The following is a 15,713-nucleotide window of genomic DNA, read 5'->3' as shown; positions in this document are numbered from 1 at the left end:
GCCCACTTCTGTAAGAGATACTTTATTAGGCCCAGAGGGTAACTAGTGGGCAGTTACAAAGTGGCTACTACCTTCCTCCCAAACTGCAACACAGTATGCCAGGGGAAGGAAGGTTGGAAGAGTGTTTTCTCTGCCCTCTCCCTTCAAGGCTGCATGCGGATGGCCCCATCCAACCGGATGACCTCTCCATTGATGAATGGGTTCTCGATAATGGACTGTACCAGATGACCATACTCAGCAGGGTCGCCCAGTCGCCTGGGGAAGGGCACTTGGCTGGCCAGGAAGTTGCATACTTTCTCTGGGAGGCTCTTCAGGAGTGGGGTACCAAATAGGCCTAGACAAAAGAGCCAGAGTCAGAGGCCCACCCTCGCTTTCATGTTTACCTGGTCCCCACTCACCTTAGCCCTTCTTGTAGTGTTTCTACGCCCAGAGATGCAAGGATGCTGCTGCTTAGGTGGTGGATACTTTCCCCTCTTCATTGCCCATAGATCCCACCCAATCCCAGGTGTGGCAGGGACAGGATATGTGTACCTGGAGCAATGGTTATCACCCGGATGCCCATGGGAGCCAGGTCCCGAGCAATGGGCAATGTCATGCCCACTATGCCCCCCTTGGAAGCAGAATATGCAGCTTGTCCAACCTGGAGAAAGAGTGGAGGTTGTAGGTGGGAGGGCCCCAGTAAGTCACTGAGAAGGCACAAGCCTTGGCCCTGCTCACACACCTGGCCCTCAAAGGCAGCCACACTGGCAGTATTGATGATGACCCCACGTTGGCCTTCCTGATCTGGTTCATTCTGGCCCATCTCACCAGCCACAAGGCGGATCACATTGAAAGTACCTAAGAGATTCACCTGGAGGACCAGTAGAGATATGGTTAGGACCTGAGGCAGAGGCAGCCTATTATCCCCTTAAAGCTTTGGGGGTACCCACTACCAGACACCTCTTATTCCTACCCCTGGAGAACCTCCAAGGCCTTACATTGAGAACTCGCTGGAAGTCCTCCAAGGTATGGGCCTGGTTCTTCTTTAAGTTGTATGTCCTGACGGCTACTGCAATGCCTGCACAATTGACTGCCACGTCCACACGACCAAACTTTTCTTTTGCTAGAGCCAGGGCTGCTTGCACGTCCTTCTCTGAGGTCACCTTTAGAGGGAGAGGTGAAGGAAGTATTCAGCACCCAGCACACACATTCACCACTAAATCTGTGGGCAGGAAGGGCAGAATTATGTAAGCAAGGAAGAGGCCAAGAGAAAACTCGAGAGTGGGATAAAGCTAAAAAGGTTAGGGACTACAGAGCAGTGTTGCAAAATATTTTTCAATTCTATGCCCTCTTTTGATACATTCACATGCCAGTGGAGATTCTCAATTGCTGTGGATCACAGCACTGTTTTGAGAATTAGTGATATGAAGATAGACTAGCGTTTTTGTACCCCTGCTTGCTAAGATGATTGCATCAAGCTTTACTGTCTGTAGTTTGTTTATTAAGTTTTTCAACTGTGTGAATATAAAATTACAGGGCACCATAGGAATTTTCCCACTATAAATACCCTCTCCAGGAGTTTCTGCTATGTCCAGTCCCCATCCCCACTGTTGGGAACAAAAAAGTAGATAGGTTCACCGCTCATACACAGCACCCTATGGGAGGGGGGAACGCCATGGGTTCCCAGGCCGGTGTCCTGAGGAGAGGTGAAGTGACCCCACTTACGTCAGCTGGGGCAAAGGCACAGCTCTTCCCTAACTTCTTGGCCTGGACCTCCCCATCTGAGCTGGGCAGGTCCAGAAGAACAGCACTGGCCCCCTTCTCCACCAGTCGCTCTGCTGTGGCCAGGCCTAGGCCCGAGGCGCCTCCGGTTATTATGGCGACTAGACCCTGTGAAGAGGACAGTGTCAACGGCTACCCCGTGCAGACCCTTTCATCTGCCTGTTCTCCAGGTTTCTGCAAGGGAGGCTCCAGATCACCCCTGCAGAGTGATTTAGCTGTGCCTCTTCTCCTTACCGATGGAACCTCTAGGTTTCTCATCCCCAGACAGTCCATCCAGTCACCCTACATACTCGTGCTGTGAAGAGTTGACCTTCACCTCCCGAGCCCCACCGCCTCAATACCAGGCCTAGATACGCGTGACCATTTCTCCCAGCACCGATCTCTTCCCCCTACTTCCACGCCGCAATTGTCCCAGCAAGGGTAGCGGAGCCAGCCGCAGGGACCAGCACCCAAATACCTTCACGTTCCGGCACACCGCAGCCATTTTCCGCAGGCACCTCCCCCGGGCTCACGAAGCGGGGCGGGGCCGGCGAAGCGGGCGGGGCGTCCGGGCGTCTGCTGACTGCAGTCGTCCCCTGTCGAGAGGGTTAGGTTGTGTTTTATGAAGTTCCCTCAGAGCCGTGCCACTGGGGAAAGAACCAAGGGACAGCAGCATAATACTACACCCTCCACCCGGCACTCTAGCAGGCCCGGAGATAGGCTGCCAGCTCCACGGGGAAGGGTGGTGAAGGGCAGGAGGTTGAGAGAATGTCCCTTACTCAGAAAAATCCTTCATTCAGGTATAAACCTGTCTGAGAGACTCATATGCTAGCCTTTTTGCGTGCCACTGGGGATGCCCAGAGAAATAATAAAGAGTCCATGCCTTCCAGGAGAGCACAGTTAAATTGGAAAAAATTACAGTACAGACACAGACAAAGGAAGGTAAGAGAATCAGGCTCTGGGACACAGACATGAATATCCAAAGACAGAGATTCTGAGAGCCACGTAGAGATGAATATGTTGAATAGATTGCAAGGAACAGAGATGCCACACCAGATTACAGAGATAGGGATGTGGAAAGCCACTAACAGACACAAAAGCTAGGAGACAGACATTTGGAGACAGAGCTGCTGAGAAGCACAGTCCAGAGAGGCATAAACAGAGAAGCAAAAACATCTTTCACCAGTTCAACCTTTGCTAATATCCTCTGTGTCTAAACTATTTTGAACCCAAAAGCCCAAATTGCAGATTGGACCTCAACCAGAGGTTGTCATTTATGAACCAGGTCTTTGGTCATCTAGAACAAGGGTCCCCAACCTCTGAGCCACGGAGCTGTACCGGTCCCCACCTCTTAGGAACTGGGCGACACTGCAGGAGGTGAGCTTGAATGTAATGCACTTTAATCATCCGGAAACCATCCCCCCACACCCATCCATGGAAAACTTGTCTTCTACCAAACCAGTCCCTGGTGCCAAAAAGGTTGGGGACCACTGACGTACAACATTTTTCAACCAGTCTCCCAGTTAGAATCTTGAGTCCAGGTGGAAGATTAGAATCCACCTAATCTGACTTCCTTCTATACTTTTCCCCAAACTGAGGTCTTCAAGTCATAAATCTAACTGTGTATTTTCAGCCCTGTTCAGCTTTTTGTTTCCTCTATCTCAACAATCTTCCCATATGCTTTCTCACCCAGGAAGACTCCCCTCTGGGCCTCCTGGTTGTTGACAACCAGCACATTCATAGTTATTACACCATATTCATCAAAAGATTTAGTACCAGACTCACGATCTTTCTGACTACATGAAGTCCTTCTAGCAATTTGTAGCTCCTCACCAGGCCTAATAAGCTCCAGCTGCAGTCGCCTCTTTGTGTTCATCTTTTCATTAGCTATTCCCTCTGCTTGGAATGCTCTCCCCCTGCTTTTTGCATGACTGCCTGTCGCTATGACTTGCTTAAATGTCACCTGCCCTCCCTGACCACTCAAGCTGTAGCCACCTAGTTACTATCCCAATGGGTTGGAAGAGGATGTGACTGGCCCTGACTGGTGTGGTTCAGTGGATTGAGTGCCAGTCTGCAAACTGAAAGGCTGCTGGTTCACTTCCCAGTCAAGGCACATCCCTGGGTTGCGGGCCAGGTCCCCAGTTGGGCGAGTGCAAGAGACAACCGAATGATATTTGTCTCACACATGGATGTTCCTCTCCATCTCTTTCTCCCTCCCTTCCCCTCTCTCTAAGAATACATAAATAAAATCTTTTTTTTTTATTTTAGAGGCAACCAATGGATGTTTCTTTCAACACATCAATGTTTCTCTTTCTCTCTCCCTCTCTTCCTCCTTCCCATCCCCTCTAAGAACAAATAAATAAAAATGTTTTTTTAAGCTTTTTTTTTTAAGTTGATGTGACTGCCAGTTGTCCTGCCAGCCGGAACCAGGAAATTGAGGCCTTCACACCCCCACCCCTATCCATTCTGCCCATCATTCCCAAAGCCAGAGCCATTTCAAGGACACAGCCTTGAGAGAGCAATGCGTTGCTGAGACCATCTGGACAGTATATGTGACTGAACCCCGTTAAGGCCTCTATGTAAACTTTTAAAATTCTGACGGGTGGGTGCCGAGATCTCATCTTGTGGCCACCCAAGACAAGCCTCATATGTAAGTTCTCTTGATTATTAAACCTGCCACGTACCAATCTGGAATGGTCTGCTCCTTTCTTCCATCTCTGATTACCCTCTGTGTATGGGAGCCAATTTGCAAACTAACACATTATATATTGGAATTTTCTGCATAGCACTTACAAGTCCATAATCTTTTTTCCAAACTTGGGACCAAATATGTTTTACAATTCAGAATTTTTTCAATGTTAAAAAGGAACACATAAACTCAATATTATATAACTCTATATGCTGCATATACTATTATTATATAACTACAGAGAAAGGTCCGGAGCATTACTTATAATTAAACATTAATATTTCTAGAGTGAAGAGTATGAAAATTTACACTAAGTGTGAATCAAGACTATAAACAGCCTCATACTACTTCAGCTCAGGTTTAGTTACCTAATGTTTGGGCTCTAAGGTATGAAAAAACAGCCTTTTGCTTTCCAGAACTTCTGACATTGTGGAATTGTACCTAAAAGCTTTTGAGCCTTGTCTAACAGGCCTTGTTTGTGTGTGTGCATGCGTATGTGTGTGTAACTCTTTCCCTGCTAGAGAGTAAGCTCATGGCATCAGAGTCTTGTTCTGCTGGTTCACCTTTGGGTAACCCAATGCCAAGAACACTGACTGGCATATACCAGTACAAATGCATGCATGAATGAATGAGTCTATCAACCAATCAGTCTTGAAAGAATTTGCAGGTCCGGCTTCATGATTCCTTCATCTACTCAACTTCAGGGACCTCCACTTCTCCACTTTCATCACCTCTGTCTAGGCTGCATTATTAACCTTGTCATGGCTTGGAATGACTCCCCAAGTCCCTGGCATCCACATACCACTGTCTCTCACTCTGACCATGTTCTCCCACTCATCTTGGGTCTCCTCCCCATTACCACTTCTTTTATCTCCTTGAACCCTGTGGGTCTTTCTATTTTCTTCCAGCCTAGTGACCTCTTCCTACTTTTCTCTTGGCCAGAGTAGAACCTCTCTCTCTCATTTCCCCTCTCTCTTTACCTGTTCTTACCACACTCTCAACCCATTTGCCCCTTGGCCTTCTACTGATTGAAGTCCTCAACATTTTAGCACAGGCCCTAAAGTTAGAAGGCCTGGGTTTGAATCTCAACTCCATCATTTCCTAGATGAATGACCTTAGGCAAGTTACTTAACTGTTGTGCCTCAGTTTCCTCTTCTACAAAATGGGTATAATCAAAGCACCTACCTTGTAAAGTTGTTAGGAATAAATGAGTTAACGTACAGTATATATATATTTTAAAGATACTTTGAACAGTACCTGGCCTTTAGCAAGAGCTATGTAAAAGTAAGCTGCTGTTACTCTTCGGAGCAGTGTCTCCTAGACTTTTTTTGTGTTGTGGACAGCTCTGGAGTGGTCTGGTGAGATCTTAAGGAACCCCCTCCCAGAATAATGAATACATAAGATAAATAGATTACAAAAGAAATACAATTGTCAAAATAATAAGAAATACATCTGTCATTGATAAAGCTTCTTCATCAATACATTAAACACCAAGTTATACCTGGCTGGTGTGGCTCAGTGGATTGAGCACCAGGCTGCGAAGCAAAGGGTTGCTGATTTGATTCCCAGTCAGGCACATGCTTGGGTTGCAGGCCAGGTCCTTGGTAGGGAGCACACAGGAGGCAATCACACATTGATGTTTCTTTCCCTCTCTTTCTCCCTCCCTTCCTCTCTGTCTAAAAATAAATAAGATTCTTTAAACAAATAAAATAATGATGTTATTTTGAGAGATCTGCAACAACCATGATAAGGCATGAAAATCTTATTTCTGTTGGTGACAAAGCCATAGGGACTGCTTTAGCTTGTTACCTACATCCCCTAGAAGGACATGCTACATTCCTGTTAGTGATAGTGAAAATTAAGATGCAATTTCCTGCCTCCCTCATCCAAGTCCATGGGCTCCTTAAATTCTCTCTATAGATTCCAAAGGGGCTGTGGACTCTTGGTTAAGACCTTCTGTGTTTAGAGCAAATGGAGGCCATTAGGTGAATGCTTTCTCTCTTGTCACCTGCAACATTCTCTCCAGGCCACACTCTCCTTGGGTCTCAGAGAAGAGAGGTCTTGTTTGGGGCTTGCCCTTCCCACTGGGCTCTGGGTCCTAGCTCCTCCCACTTCCCTGGGGATTTGTTCCATTGAGCATCCCCTGTCTTTACTGTTTGCACCTCTGCCTCAAGATCATTAGAAAATAGGGAATAGATTGAACTCAACATTTGCACACAACAGACATTCATCAGTTTAGGTGCTTGAGGGTCAGAGGTGAGCAAAGGGGCATGTCAGGGACACCAGAACCAGCAACATTCAGCACTACCTCACAATCCCCAAGGGTACTAGCCCTATCAGGAGATGAGAGAAGCACAGAGGTGGTTTTTACTCCTGAGAGATAAAAAATATTAATACAAGATAAATCGTTCAACCCTTGTGGAGACCTACAGTTACCCCTGCAAAGACCAAGTTGCACTGGTTCTGGCTGGCTCTGAGGTGGCATCGGCAACTATAAAGGACGTCAAATGACGGATATGGAGAGGATCCAAATGTGTGCCTCTAATTTCCGAGTGAGTTGGGGCACAATTTGAATGAATGATTTAAGCTCTGAAACAGCATGCGGGACATGAGAATGACTGTGGCGAGCCTCTGAGAGTGTGCTGAGTGTCCACCATTTGAATTAATGGGGCTGACATGTGAATGAATCTGTGTGATACCAGCCTAAGGTCATGATGACTAGCATTGCCCAAATCAATGGCATTGTCCAGCCTTTGTGTAATCAGAACTTTTTAGCTGTGTTTGACATGGTTGAACACTTCCTTCTCCTACAAACACCCCTTCGCTTCCATGACACCTCACTTTCCTGATTCCTACTATTTCCCTGACTGTTCCTTCTTGGTCTGCTTCCTGTGTTTCTTTTCTCCTGTTCCCTCACTAGGGAGCTCATTAATCCCCTGGTTTCGATACTGCCTCTCTGTTGAGGACTTCCCAATCTCTACCTCCAGCTCACCTCACCACTGAAGTTCAGAATGAGATAGTCAGTCATTTGCTAGCTCCCTACACCAGGTGGCTCTTAGGTACTCCAACACGTCTTAAATGAAACTCAACCATTGTCCCCTAAACTTGCTCTATCTCAGTTGGTAGCAATATTATCTTCATAGACTCCAAAGCCAGACCCTGGGACTAATGCCCTTTCCACTCCATCTAATCAATTGCCAAATCCTCCTGACTTAAGTCCTACATACTTCTTGAATCTGGCACTTCCTCTCTCCTATCTTCCTATTTTCACCATCCAAAATCTCTTGTACTATTGTACCTGTCAAATCCCACTGTTGTCCCTCTTAAAAGGACCCTCCAAGAAGCCAGCAGAACCCCCTTCCTAAAACTCAAAGTTTACTATGTTACTCTCCTTGCTTTAAAGCCTTTCGGTGATTCCCCCTCACTTGTAAGACTGTCCGTAATTGCAGCTGCTAACTTTCCTGACTGCAGCCTGTATAACTGTCCGACAGCAACAATGCACAGTAATGCTGCCAGATGAGATATAGGATGCTCCAGGAAGTAAATTTGAATTTCAGATAAACAACAAATCATTTTTTTTAATTTTATTTATTTATTTTTAGAGAGGGAAGGGAGGGAGATAGAGAGAGAGAAACATCAATGTGCAGTTGCTGGGGGTTATGGCCTGCAACCCAGGAATGTACCCTGGCTGGGAATTGAACCTGGGACACTTTGGTTCCCAGCCCGCGCTCAATCCACTGAGCTACGCCAGCCAGGGCTGATAAACAACAAATCATTTTTAGTCTAAGTACCTCCCATGCGATATTTATTTATTGTTAACCAAAATTATTAGGTATTTATCTAAATTCATATCCAAATGAGCACCCCGTATTTTCATTTGCTAAAATAAATCTGGCAACCCTACCCCAGATAATCCTCAGGACTGTGAGATGCCCCCTGGCACTACCACAGCTCTGTACACCCACCTCTGAACCACTACTTACGTCCGGGGGGGCGGATCAGGGGTCTGTTCTGATCTCTGTGTCCTTGGTATGCCATACAGCGCCCCGGTCAGACAGATGGCAGTGTTTGCTGAGTGAATGAATACATCGCAATAAACCTGCGTCATTTGATGGAATAAGTAAGTATTGTGATTAGTTCAGTGTCAGTTCCACTTATGCCCACTTTGCCTTCACAGCCTTGGAAGAATTACCTCATTGTTTACACATCCATACAGCGGGAGAACAAGAAAGCTGGGAGTCAGTCATTCGCAGGCTTAATGAAGCCATTATAGGACCCGTGGGGGTGTGTATTTGTTTGTTTTCGAAGGGAGAGAAGGAATGGGAGGGAGACGGCGATATCCTAGTAATATGGAGGTGGAGGAAGGCAAAGAGGCCCCGAACCAGGGAGGCTGTGGGGGAGGAAAGGAAGGGAACGTGGACAGCCCAAGGAAAGCAGGAAAGCAAGCAGGCAGCAATGAAGGCGAGGAACCAAGAGCCAGCTGGCACCAGAGCGAGGAGTGACAGCCGCTGCAGGCAAAGGACTGGAGCTGGAGGAGGGAGGGTCTGGCAATACCGGCAGAACCAGTCTTCTCCCTCCAAGGCTGCGGGGCCTTCCTTCTGAGACTCCCAGCTCTCCAGTCCCCGGGGGTAGACTAGTTTCTCCCACCACTCCCTCGACCCCCCAAATCAAGAGGACCACGGAGAGATTCTGATAGTCTTCTCGCTCCCACCCCGAGTTGGGAAAGACTTGGAACAGAATAAACGGGGTAAGGGGGAGGGAGAGATGAGTCAGCCTGGGCTGGGCAGCAGCTGCCAGTGAAACCCCAACCGCAGTGATCGCCCAACACCCAGAAGTTGGGGGCGGGGCGCAGGATGGGGGTGGGGGTACCCATTCGAGTGAGAGGCTTTTTTTTTTTCTTAATGTTGTAAAAATCCTCACCGGAGGACATGTTTATTGATTTTTAGAGAAAAGAAGAGAGATAGAAACATGGATGTGGGAGAGAAACATCGAGAAACTCCGATCAGTTGCCTCCCAAAATCGAAAGCGCCCCGACCAGGGAAGCAACCTGCAACCTAACTGCGCCCTGACCAGGATCCAACCGCAACCTTTTGTTGCAGGGGAGGATGCTCCAGCCTACTGACCCAGTCAGGGCCCAGTGCAAGGCTTTAGAGGCAGTGTTTGTAATAAGTCTTGACCACGGACCCACGGAAGGAACGGCTGTAGGACCAGGGTCACGTCGTATTGATCACAAAGTCTCAAGTTTCTACGCCTTGAGGTAGGAATGAATACTCGCTTTATCCGAGTGTATTGTGTCCGCCGTCTTACTGCCATGCGCTCCACCCTGGGCCACTTTGCGCCACGTGAGACTGTCCTAATGGCGGGGGTGTGGAGCATAGTGGGGAGACCCTGATATGTCATCAATAGGAGCTTTAGGATAGCTGTTGTCCTCAAAGGGCCTGAGGGAACCTAAAGTGTCTGGCGAAGGGTTTTGGGCAGGAGACAAGTTCCTCTTTTATTTCTGCCACTTCCAGATGGGGAAGAAAAGACACCGGGTCTGAAACCAAGGATTTGATGGCAATCCCTGTACAGGCTGCACCCACTTCAGGCAAAAGCACCTTAGAGTCACTATGCTTGTCATACACACGTTCATTTTCTTTATTAGAGGGACTGCCCGTGGAAACGGAAGGATTCACTCTAAGACTCCAATACAGGGCTGTCATGTAGTCCTGAGTGGGAACACGAGATCCAGGGACAGAAAAGGGGCGACGGCGCGGTTGGGGTGAGGCAAAGAAGCACAAATTCAGCTTGACACCACCACCCACTCGCAGCATCTTTCCTGCTAGAGTGGAGTGTGGCATCTGCGCATGTACCCCCCGCCCCCAACCCGCACCGGGCCTTCAGGAGGAGTCAGCCAGTCCTGGGTAGCAATGGTATCCGCGCATGCGTGTCCCGCTCACCTCTTGTCCCCAGTGGGATGGTGGAGTTCCCTGGAGTAGGAGCATAAATACAGCCGCCAGGGGAGGTTTAAATGGGTGCAGAGTCCGTGGAAGTAGATGGGCAGGTGTGACTGCTCCTTTCGACTCTATCATAATTTGCAGTCCTTTGAGGAAACTGAAAACCATAGGACGGAAGGGAGTGGGTGCGTTAGACCCAGAGGAAACCCCTCTCAATCCCGCCCTCACATCTCCATGCCCTAGAAGGGACTCAGTCTGAGAGGTCCAGTGGTCCCCCAGATCACGCCCCCAAAGAGAGGCCAGATTTGGACAATAACCGCGCTGCACCCTACCCCCATTTTTCCAGTCAGTTCTGGGAGCCCACCCCACACTCTGGGAGCCTCTGAGTCAAAAAAGGGGGTCCCGTGGGGTGGGGCGGGGAGGGGTTGAAAGTCCTGTGTCGAGCTGCCCCTGTAGCCCGGAAGAACCTTTGTTTTCTTCGTGGATGTGGAGGGAAGACCCCAGATGAGCCTGGGAAGTGCTGTGAAGAGTGACTTCAGACCACCTATCAGGAAGTGAAGCCTGAAGGAGGAGGTGCGAAGCCACCCAGTGTGAAATTGGGTTAAAACTCTGACCCCAGACTCCAGCAATAAAAAAGGCAATATGGATGGGCCTAGAGGGTATTATACTAAGTGAAATAAGTCAGAGAGAGAAAGACAAATACTTTAGTATATCACCTGCATGTGGAATCTAAAGAATAAAACAAATGAACAAACAAAACAAAAATACACCCATGGAAACAGTGAACAAACTGGTTGCCAGAGGGGTGGGTATGGGAGGGATGGGTGAAAAAGGTGAAGGGGAATAAAAGGTACAAATTTTCAGTTATAAATAACTAAGCCACAGGTAGGTGATGTATAGCACAGGGAATAGGGTCAATAATATTGTGATAACTTTGCATGGTGACAGATGGTTACTAGACTTAGTGTGGGGATCACATAGTAAGGCATATGAATGTTGAATCACTACGTTGTGCACCTGAAACTAATATACTATTGTATGTCAACTATACTTTAATAAAATTTTTCTCTTTTTAAATTTTTTTCAGAACTAGTTTTTTTAAATATTTATTTATTTAGAGAGGGAAGGGAGGGGGGAGAGAGAGAGAGAGAGAGAGAGAGAGAGAGAGAAACATCAATGTGTGGTTGCCGGGGGTCATGGCCTGCAACCCAGGCATGTACCCTGACTGGGAATCGAACCTGCGACACTTTGGTTCACAGCCTGTGCTCAATCTGCCAGCTAAGCCAGCCAGGGCTTTAAGAACATTTTCCAAAAAAGAAAGGGAAGGGAGCCATTGGCTGCTTCAGCTGCAGGGGCAACTTCATAGAGGCTTCAGGGACCTTAAAGCCTAATGCTTCTTTTCAGTGAAGATCCCGAGGCCCAATAACATCACTTAACACTGAGAGATGACATGCCAGGCTGTGCTGAGAGTGTATTTAGTCTGTTATTTCTCACCACAACCTTATGATGACAATCATCCCTGGTTTACAGATGAAGAAAGTGAGTACTGAAAAGTTAAGTCACTTTCCAAGGTCACATAACTAGTAAGGAGCAAAGCAGACTTCAGACTTAGACAACCTGGCTCCAGAGGCCAAACCCTTATGACCACAGAGTCTGCTGCTCTTTGTAAGACACCAGGTTAGAGAAACCCAATAAAGTGGGTCCCCAACCCCCAGGGCCAGAGTGGTATGGGTCCGTGGTCTGTTAGGAACCCAGGTGCACAGCAGGAGGCAAGCAGATTCAAGTCAAGGCAGAGAGGGGGGTGTGGAGCTGGGCTGCAGCAAGGTGAAGAGCTGGTGTCTGCTGCCACTGAGGCTCCAGCCCACCCTGCCCTGCGCAGCCCGCACAGTCTCCCCCTCGGCCATGATGATCCATGGCTTCCCTGAAAGCTGACGGCTACCAAGACGCACATTATGAAGGTGGCCGACGTGGAGAAGTTAGCTGATGAACTGCATATGCCATCCCTCTCCAAAATGATGTTTGGAGACAATGTTTTAAGAATCCAGCACTGTTCTGACTTTGGGATTGATTTAATGCTACAGATGCTTTAAGATGTGTAAACCACCAAGGAATGCTCCAAGTGTTCTGTGCGGAAGAGGGGCAGGAAGGCAGGATGGAAGGTGAACATTCCAAGGAACATTAAGCCACACGATTAGACCTATACAACAGATTGTAAGGGAACGTCACTTGAGGAATCACTCAAGTTAAAGGTTGTACCTACAGCAGATCATATAGATATAGAGAAATGGAAAGTCAGAGAACAGACTAAGTTTTTTGAAGTCCTCCTGTTTGAGGATGAACTTCATGATCACAGAGTTTCAAGTCTAAATGGGAAAATTAAAGTAATGTTTTCCAGCTTTTTCCTGCTGTTGCAGTGGGGTTTTTGTTTTGTTTTGTTTTGTTTTGTTTTGTTTTGAGAATTGATGGAGTGCTTATCAGAATGAATGACATGAGACTTCACCAGAGGCTAGCAAGACCTACATGTTGCAAGAATATACAACACAAGAGCAAAATTGCTCATTTAACACATGTACCGCCATCCTTCTTCACTGAGCCCAATGAAGTACCACAGTATCTACCGATCAAGGAAGCAGTTTGTGAGAAGCTAATATTTCCAGGAAGAATTTATCTTAACCCCTCAGACTCACAAGAAAATGCACCTGTGGAATAGAATGTGTTGTATTGCATGCTCACTGTGGAATCTGATGGAGACCTTGGCTATGTGGATGGGGGTATTTTTATTATAAGAATTAATTGCCTTGTCTACGTGCAGATTTTCAGTAGCCTTAAAGGAAAGAAAATAAAATAAAAGATTGTTGCAGGCAAAAAAATAAAAAAATAAAGTTAAGCCATATCCTGAGATTGCCACAAAAGCACTGAAAAGCCTGCTTCCACTTCCAACATCCTGTCTTTGTAAAACAGGGTTTTCTGCAGTGACAGCACCAAAATGAGATTATGGAGTAGACTGGACATAAGCAATACACTTCGGGTGTCAGTGTCACCTATCACCCCCAGATGGGACCGTCAAGTTGCAGGAAAACAAGCTCAGGGTTCCCAATGATTCTGTATTATGTATGGTGAGTTGCGTAATTACTTCAATATTATTACAATGTAATAATAGTAGAAATAAAGTGCACAATAAATGTAATGGGCTTGAATCATCCTGAAACCTTCCCGCACCCCTGGTCCATGGAAAAATTGTCTTACATGAAACCGGTCCCTGGTGCCAAAAAGGTTGGGGGTTGCTGCAGTCAAAGGTCAAAATGGGACCTCATTTCCTGAGCAGCCACTCCCACACCATTGTGTTTCTCTCACACTGTTTCAATCTTCCCCCAATAACCTTGTGTGGAAGAAATTGCTGGTTGAGGAAACTGAGACAGAGAAGTTCCATATCTTGCCGTAGCTCACACAGACAGTAGTTGGACCATGCTGATGAAACAACTTGACTCAGGTAACTACTTAATCACGACAAAGGAGACTAAAATCTAGGTCTCCTATTTCCCAATCTTGGCACCGCCCCCCTTTTTTCTTACTACATGCATTTTAACAAACACATATTTGTTCATTCAGCAAATGTTTGTTGTGCTAGGCACTCTTGGAGGCACTTAGAATCAGTATTGAGCAAAATAGGCATGACCTCTGCCTCGAATGCTTGAGGGAGGGTGAGGATGGAGGGTGTCAAAAGTAAACAAAGATAGGCAGTAGTCACAGCAGTGAAGACAGATTTCATTCAGTCATTACTGACAGTAGGGGAAAGTTGAGCCCCATTCCCACTTGTGCAGGCTGTGACTGGGCGTTTTAAAGGAGGGAGAGGAGCAAGCAGGGTTTCAGTAGAGTCGGGGAAGTGAAAAATTACAAAGGGTTGGTCAGTGTAAGTGCAGTTAGGCCAGCTGTGTCTGCTAGCTGTCAGTTACTGAAGTTAGGAGTCTATCCTCCCAAGAGACTAGGAGATAGAGACCCAGGGGTGGGCTTCTTGACAATTGCATTTCAAGGGGATGGTCCTTGAGAGTGGTGATGGAGTGGTAGTACATACATTTACATCTCAAAGGGACAGGGGAAGAACTCAAAGTTGGAAGCCCATTTTAGTTAATGTTCTAAGCAAGGGAGTTTAGGGGGGAGGCTATATTAGGTGTTGGCTAGAACAAAAGGAAAATTCTTTTGACCGCCCTGAGCTTTACTGGATGGGAACTGGGTCATCCTACAGACTTGGCCTTAGGCTGCTAGAAGCCATACTACAGTTTGGCTGAGTCCCTTTGTGCAGGGGGTAGGGATGGGTGTTGTTGTTTTTCTGTTCACAATGTTAGGATGAATTTTCACACTGATGCAATATGGCCCAATGCCTGGCATATACAAACAATTCTTATTCACAGAATATTTCCAGGACTCAGAAGTTATCTCCCAGCAGCCAGCCAAAGGCCAGTCCTGAAGACCAGCCTTTGTTTAGAATTACAGGGTTTGAGCAACCCAGGCTCACTGAGCTAAGTGGGGGTGGGTGTTTGCATAGAGCATCATGCAGAGTTTTTGCAATTTCCAAGGGAGGTGGAACCAATAATAAACATGTAAATTGGACTTTCAGGTAGTGATGATATTGAAGATCTGGGAGATCTGAAGAAGGGATTGACTCTATTGTTGAATTGAGAACCTGAATATGCAGCTCTTACCCTTTGCAACAGCATGGATGGAACTGGAAAGCATTATGCTAAGCGAAATAATCCAGGCAGTGATAGACAAATACCATATGATCTCGCCTGAAAGACAAATACCATATGATCTCGCCTTTAACAGGAACCTAATTAACAAAACAAAGAAACAAGCAAAATATAATAAAAAACACTGAAATAGAGAACAGGCTGACAGTATTCAGAGGGGAGAGCAGAGGGAATTTCAGGGGAATTTCAGGGGAAAAGGGGAAGGGTTGACAGGAACAAGTATAAAGGACGCATGGACAAAAACTAGGGGCGGGTGGAAATGGGAGGGAGGTGGGGAGGGCTGAGTGGGTGGGCTGGGATGGGAGTAAAAGATAGAAAATTGTATTTGAACAATAATTAAAATAAAAAAAAATTTTTAAAAGATTTTATTTATTTATTTTTTAGAGAGGGAGAGGGAGGGAGGGAGAGAGAGAGAGAGAGAGAGAGAGAGAGAGACGTCAACGTGCGGTTGCTGGGGGTTATGGCCTGCAACCCAGGCATGTACCCTGGCTGGGAATCGAACCTGGGACACTTTGGTTCCCAGCCCACACTCAATCCACTGAGCTACGCCAGCCAGGGCAAAATAAAAATTTTTAAAAAAGATGAAGAAGTTGATGCTCC

The 15,713-nt window shown here is 46.9% G+C and overlaps 1 protein-coding gene, 1 long non-coding RNA gene and 1 pseudogene across 2 annotated transcripts; 2 read left to right on the top strand and 1 right to left on the bottom strand.

Annotated features, from left to right (window-relative positions):
* Positions 1-6: 6 nt before the first annotated feature.
* HSD17B10 (hydroxysteroid 17-beta dehydrogenase 10) lies at positions 7-8,431 on the bottom strand. Its single transcript, XM_045832910.1, has 7 exons — positions 8,413-8,431; positions 2,219-2,336; positions 1,705-1,869; positions 978-1,142; positions 722-850; positions 532-640; positions 7-334 (listed from the first exon to the last, which is right to left on the bottom strand). The coding sequence occupies exons 2-7, from the start codon at positions 2,243-2,245 to the stop codon at positions 144-146; spliced, it is 786 nt and encodes a 261-aa protein (XP_045688866.1). The 5' UTR covers positions 2,246-2,336; positions 8,413-8,431; the 3' UTR covers positions 7-143.
* Positions 8,432-8,648: 217 nt separating this feature from the next.
* LOC123814837 lies at positions 8,649-11,123 on the top strand. The gene is made up of 3 exons (XR_006784998.1): positions 8,649-9,176; positions 9,376-9,686; positions 9,943-11,123. It is a non-coding gene; the product is annotated as an uncharacterized LOC123814837 (long non-coding RNA).
* A 748-nt stretch (positions 11,124-11,871) lies between these two features.
* Positions 11,872-13,075, top strand: LOC123814579 (annotated as a pseudogene).
* The last annotated feature ends 2,638 nt before the right edge of the window (positions 13,076-15,713 follow it).

This window comes from Phyllostomus hastatus, unplaced genomic scaffold (genome assembly GCF_019186645.2).
Source record: "Phyllostomus hastatus isolate PE091 unplaced genomic scaffold, TTU_PhHast_1.1 phas_contig_10, whole genome shotgun sequence".
Classification (NCBI taxonomy): domain Eukaryota; kingdom Metazoa; phylum Chordata; class Mammalia; order Chiroptera; family Phyllostomidae; genus Phyllostomus; species Phyllostomus hastatus.
The sequence above is the reverse complement of the archived record's forward strand: the minus strand, read 5'-3'. Positions and strand labels throughout refer to the sequence as shown.

What these genes read in the sequence shown, in the direction of transcription:
- HSD17B10 (XM_045832910.1), bottom strand. Translation starts at nt 2,245, where the DNA reads ATGGCTGCGGTGTGCCGGAACGTGAAG. An exon ending in CGGTGTGCCGGAACGTGAAG is followed by an intron (nt 1,870 to 2,218) that starts GTATTTGGGTGC and finishes TCCTCTTCACAG; the next exon opens with GGTCTAGTCGCCATAATAAC. An exon ending in ACTTCCAGCGAGTTCTCAAT is followed by an intron (nt 851 to 977) that starts GTAAGGCCTTGG and finishes CTGGTCCTCCAG; the next exon opens with GTGAATCTCTTAGGTACTTT.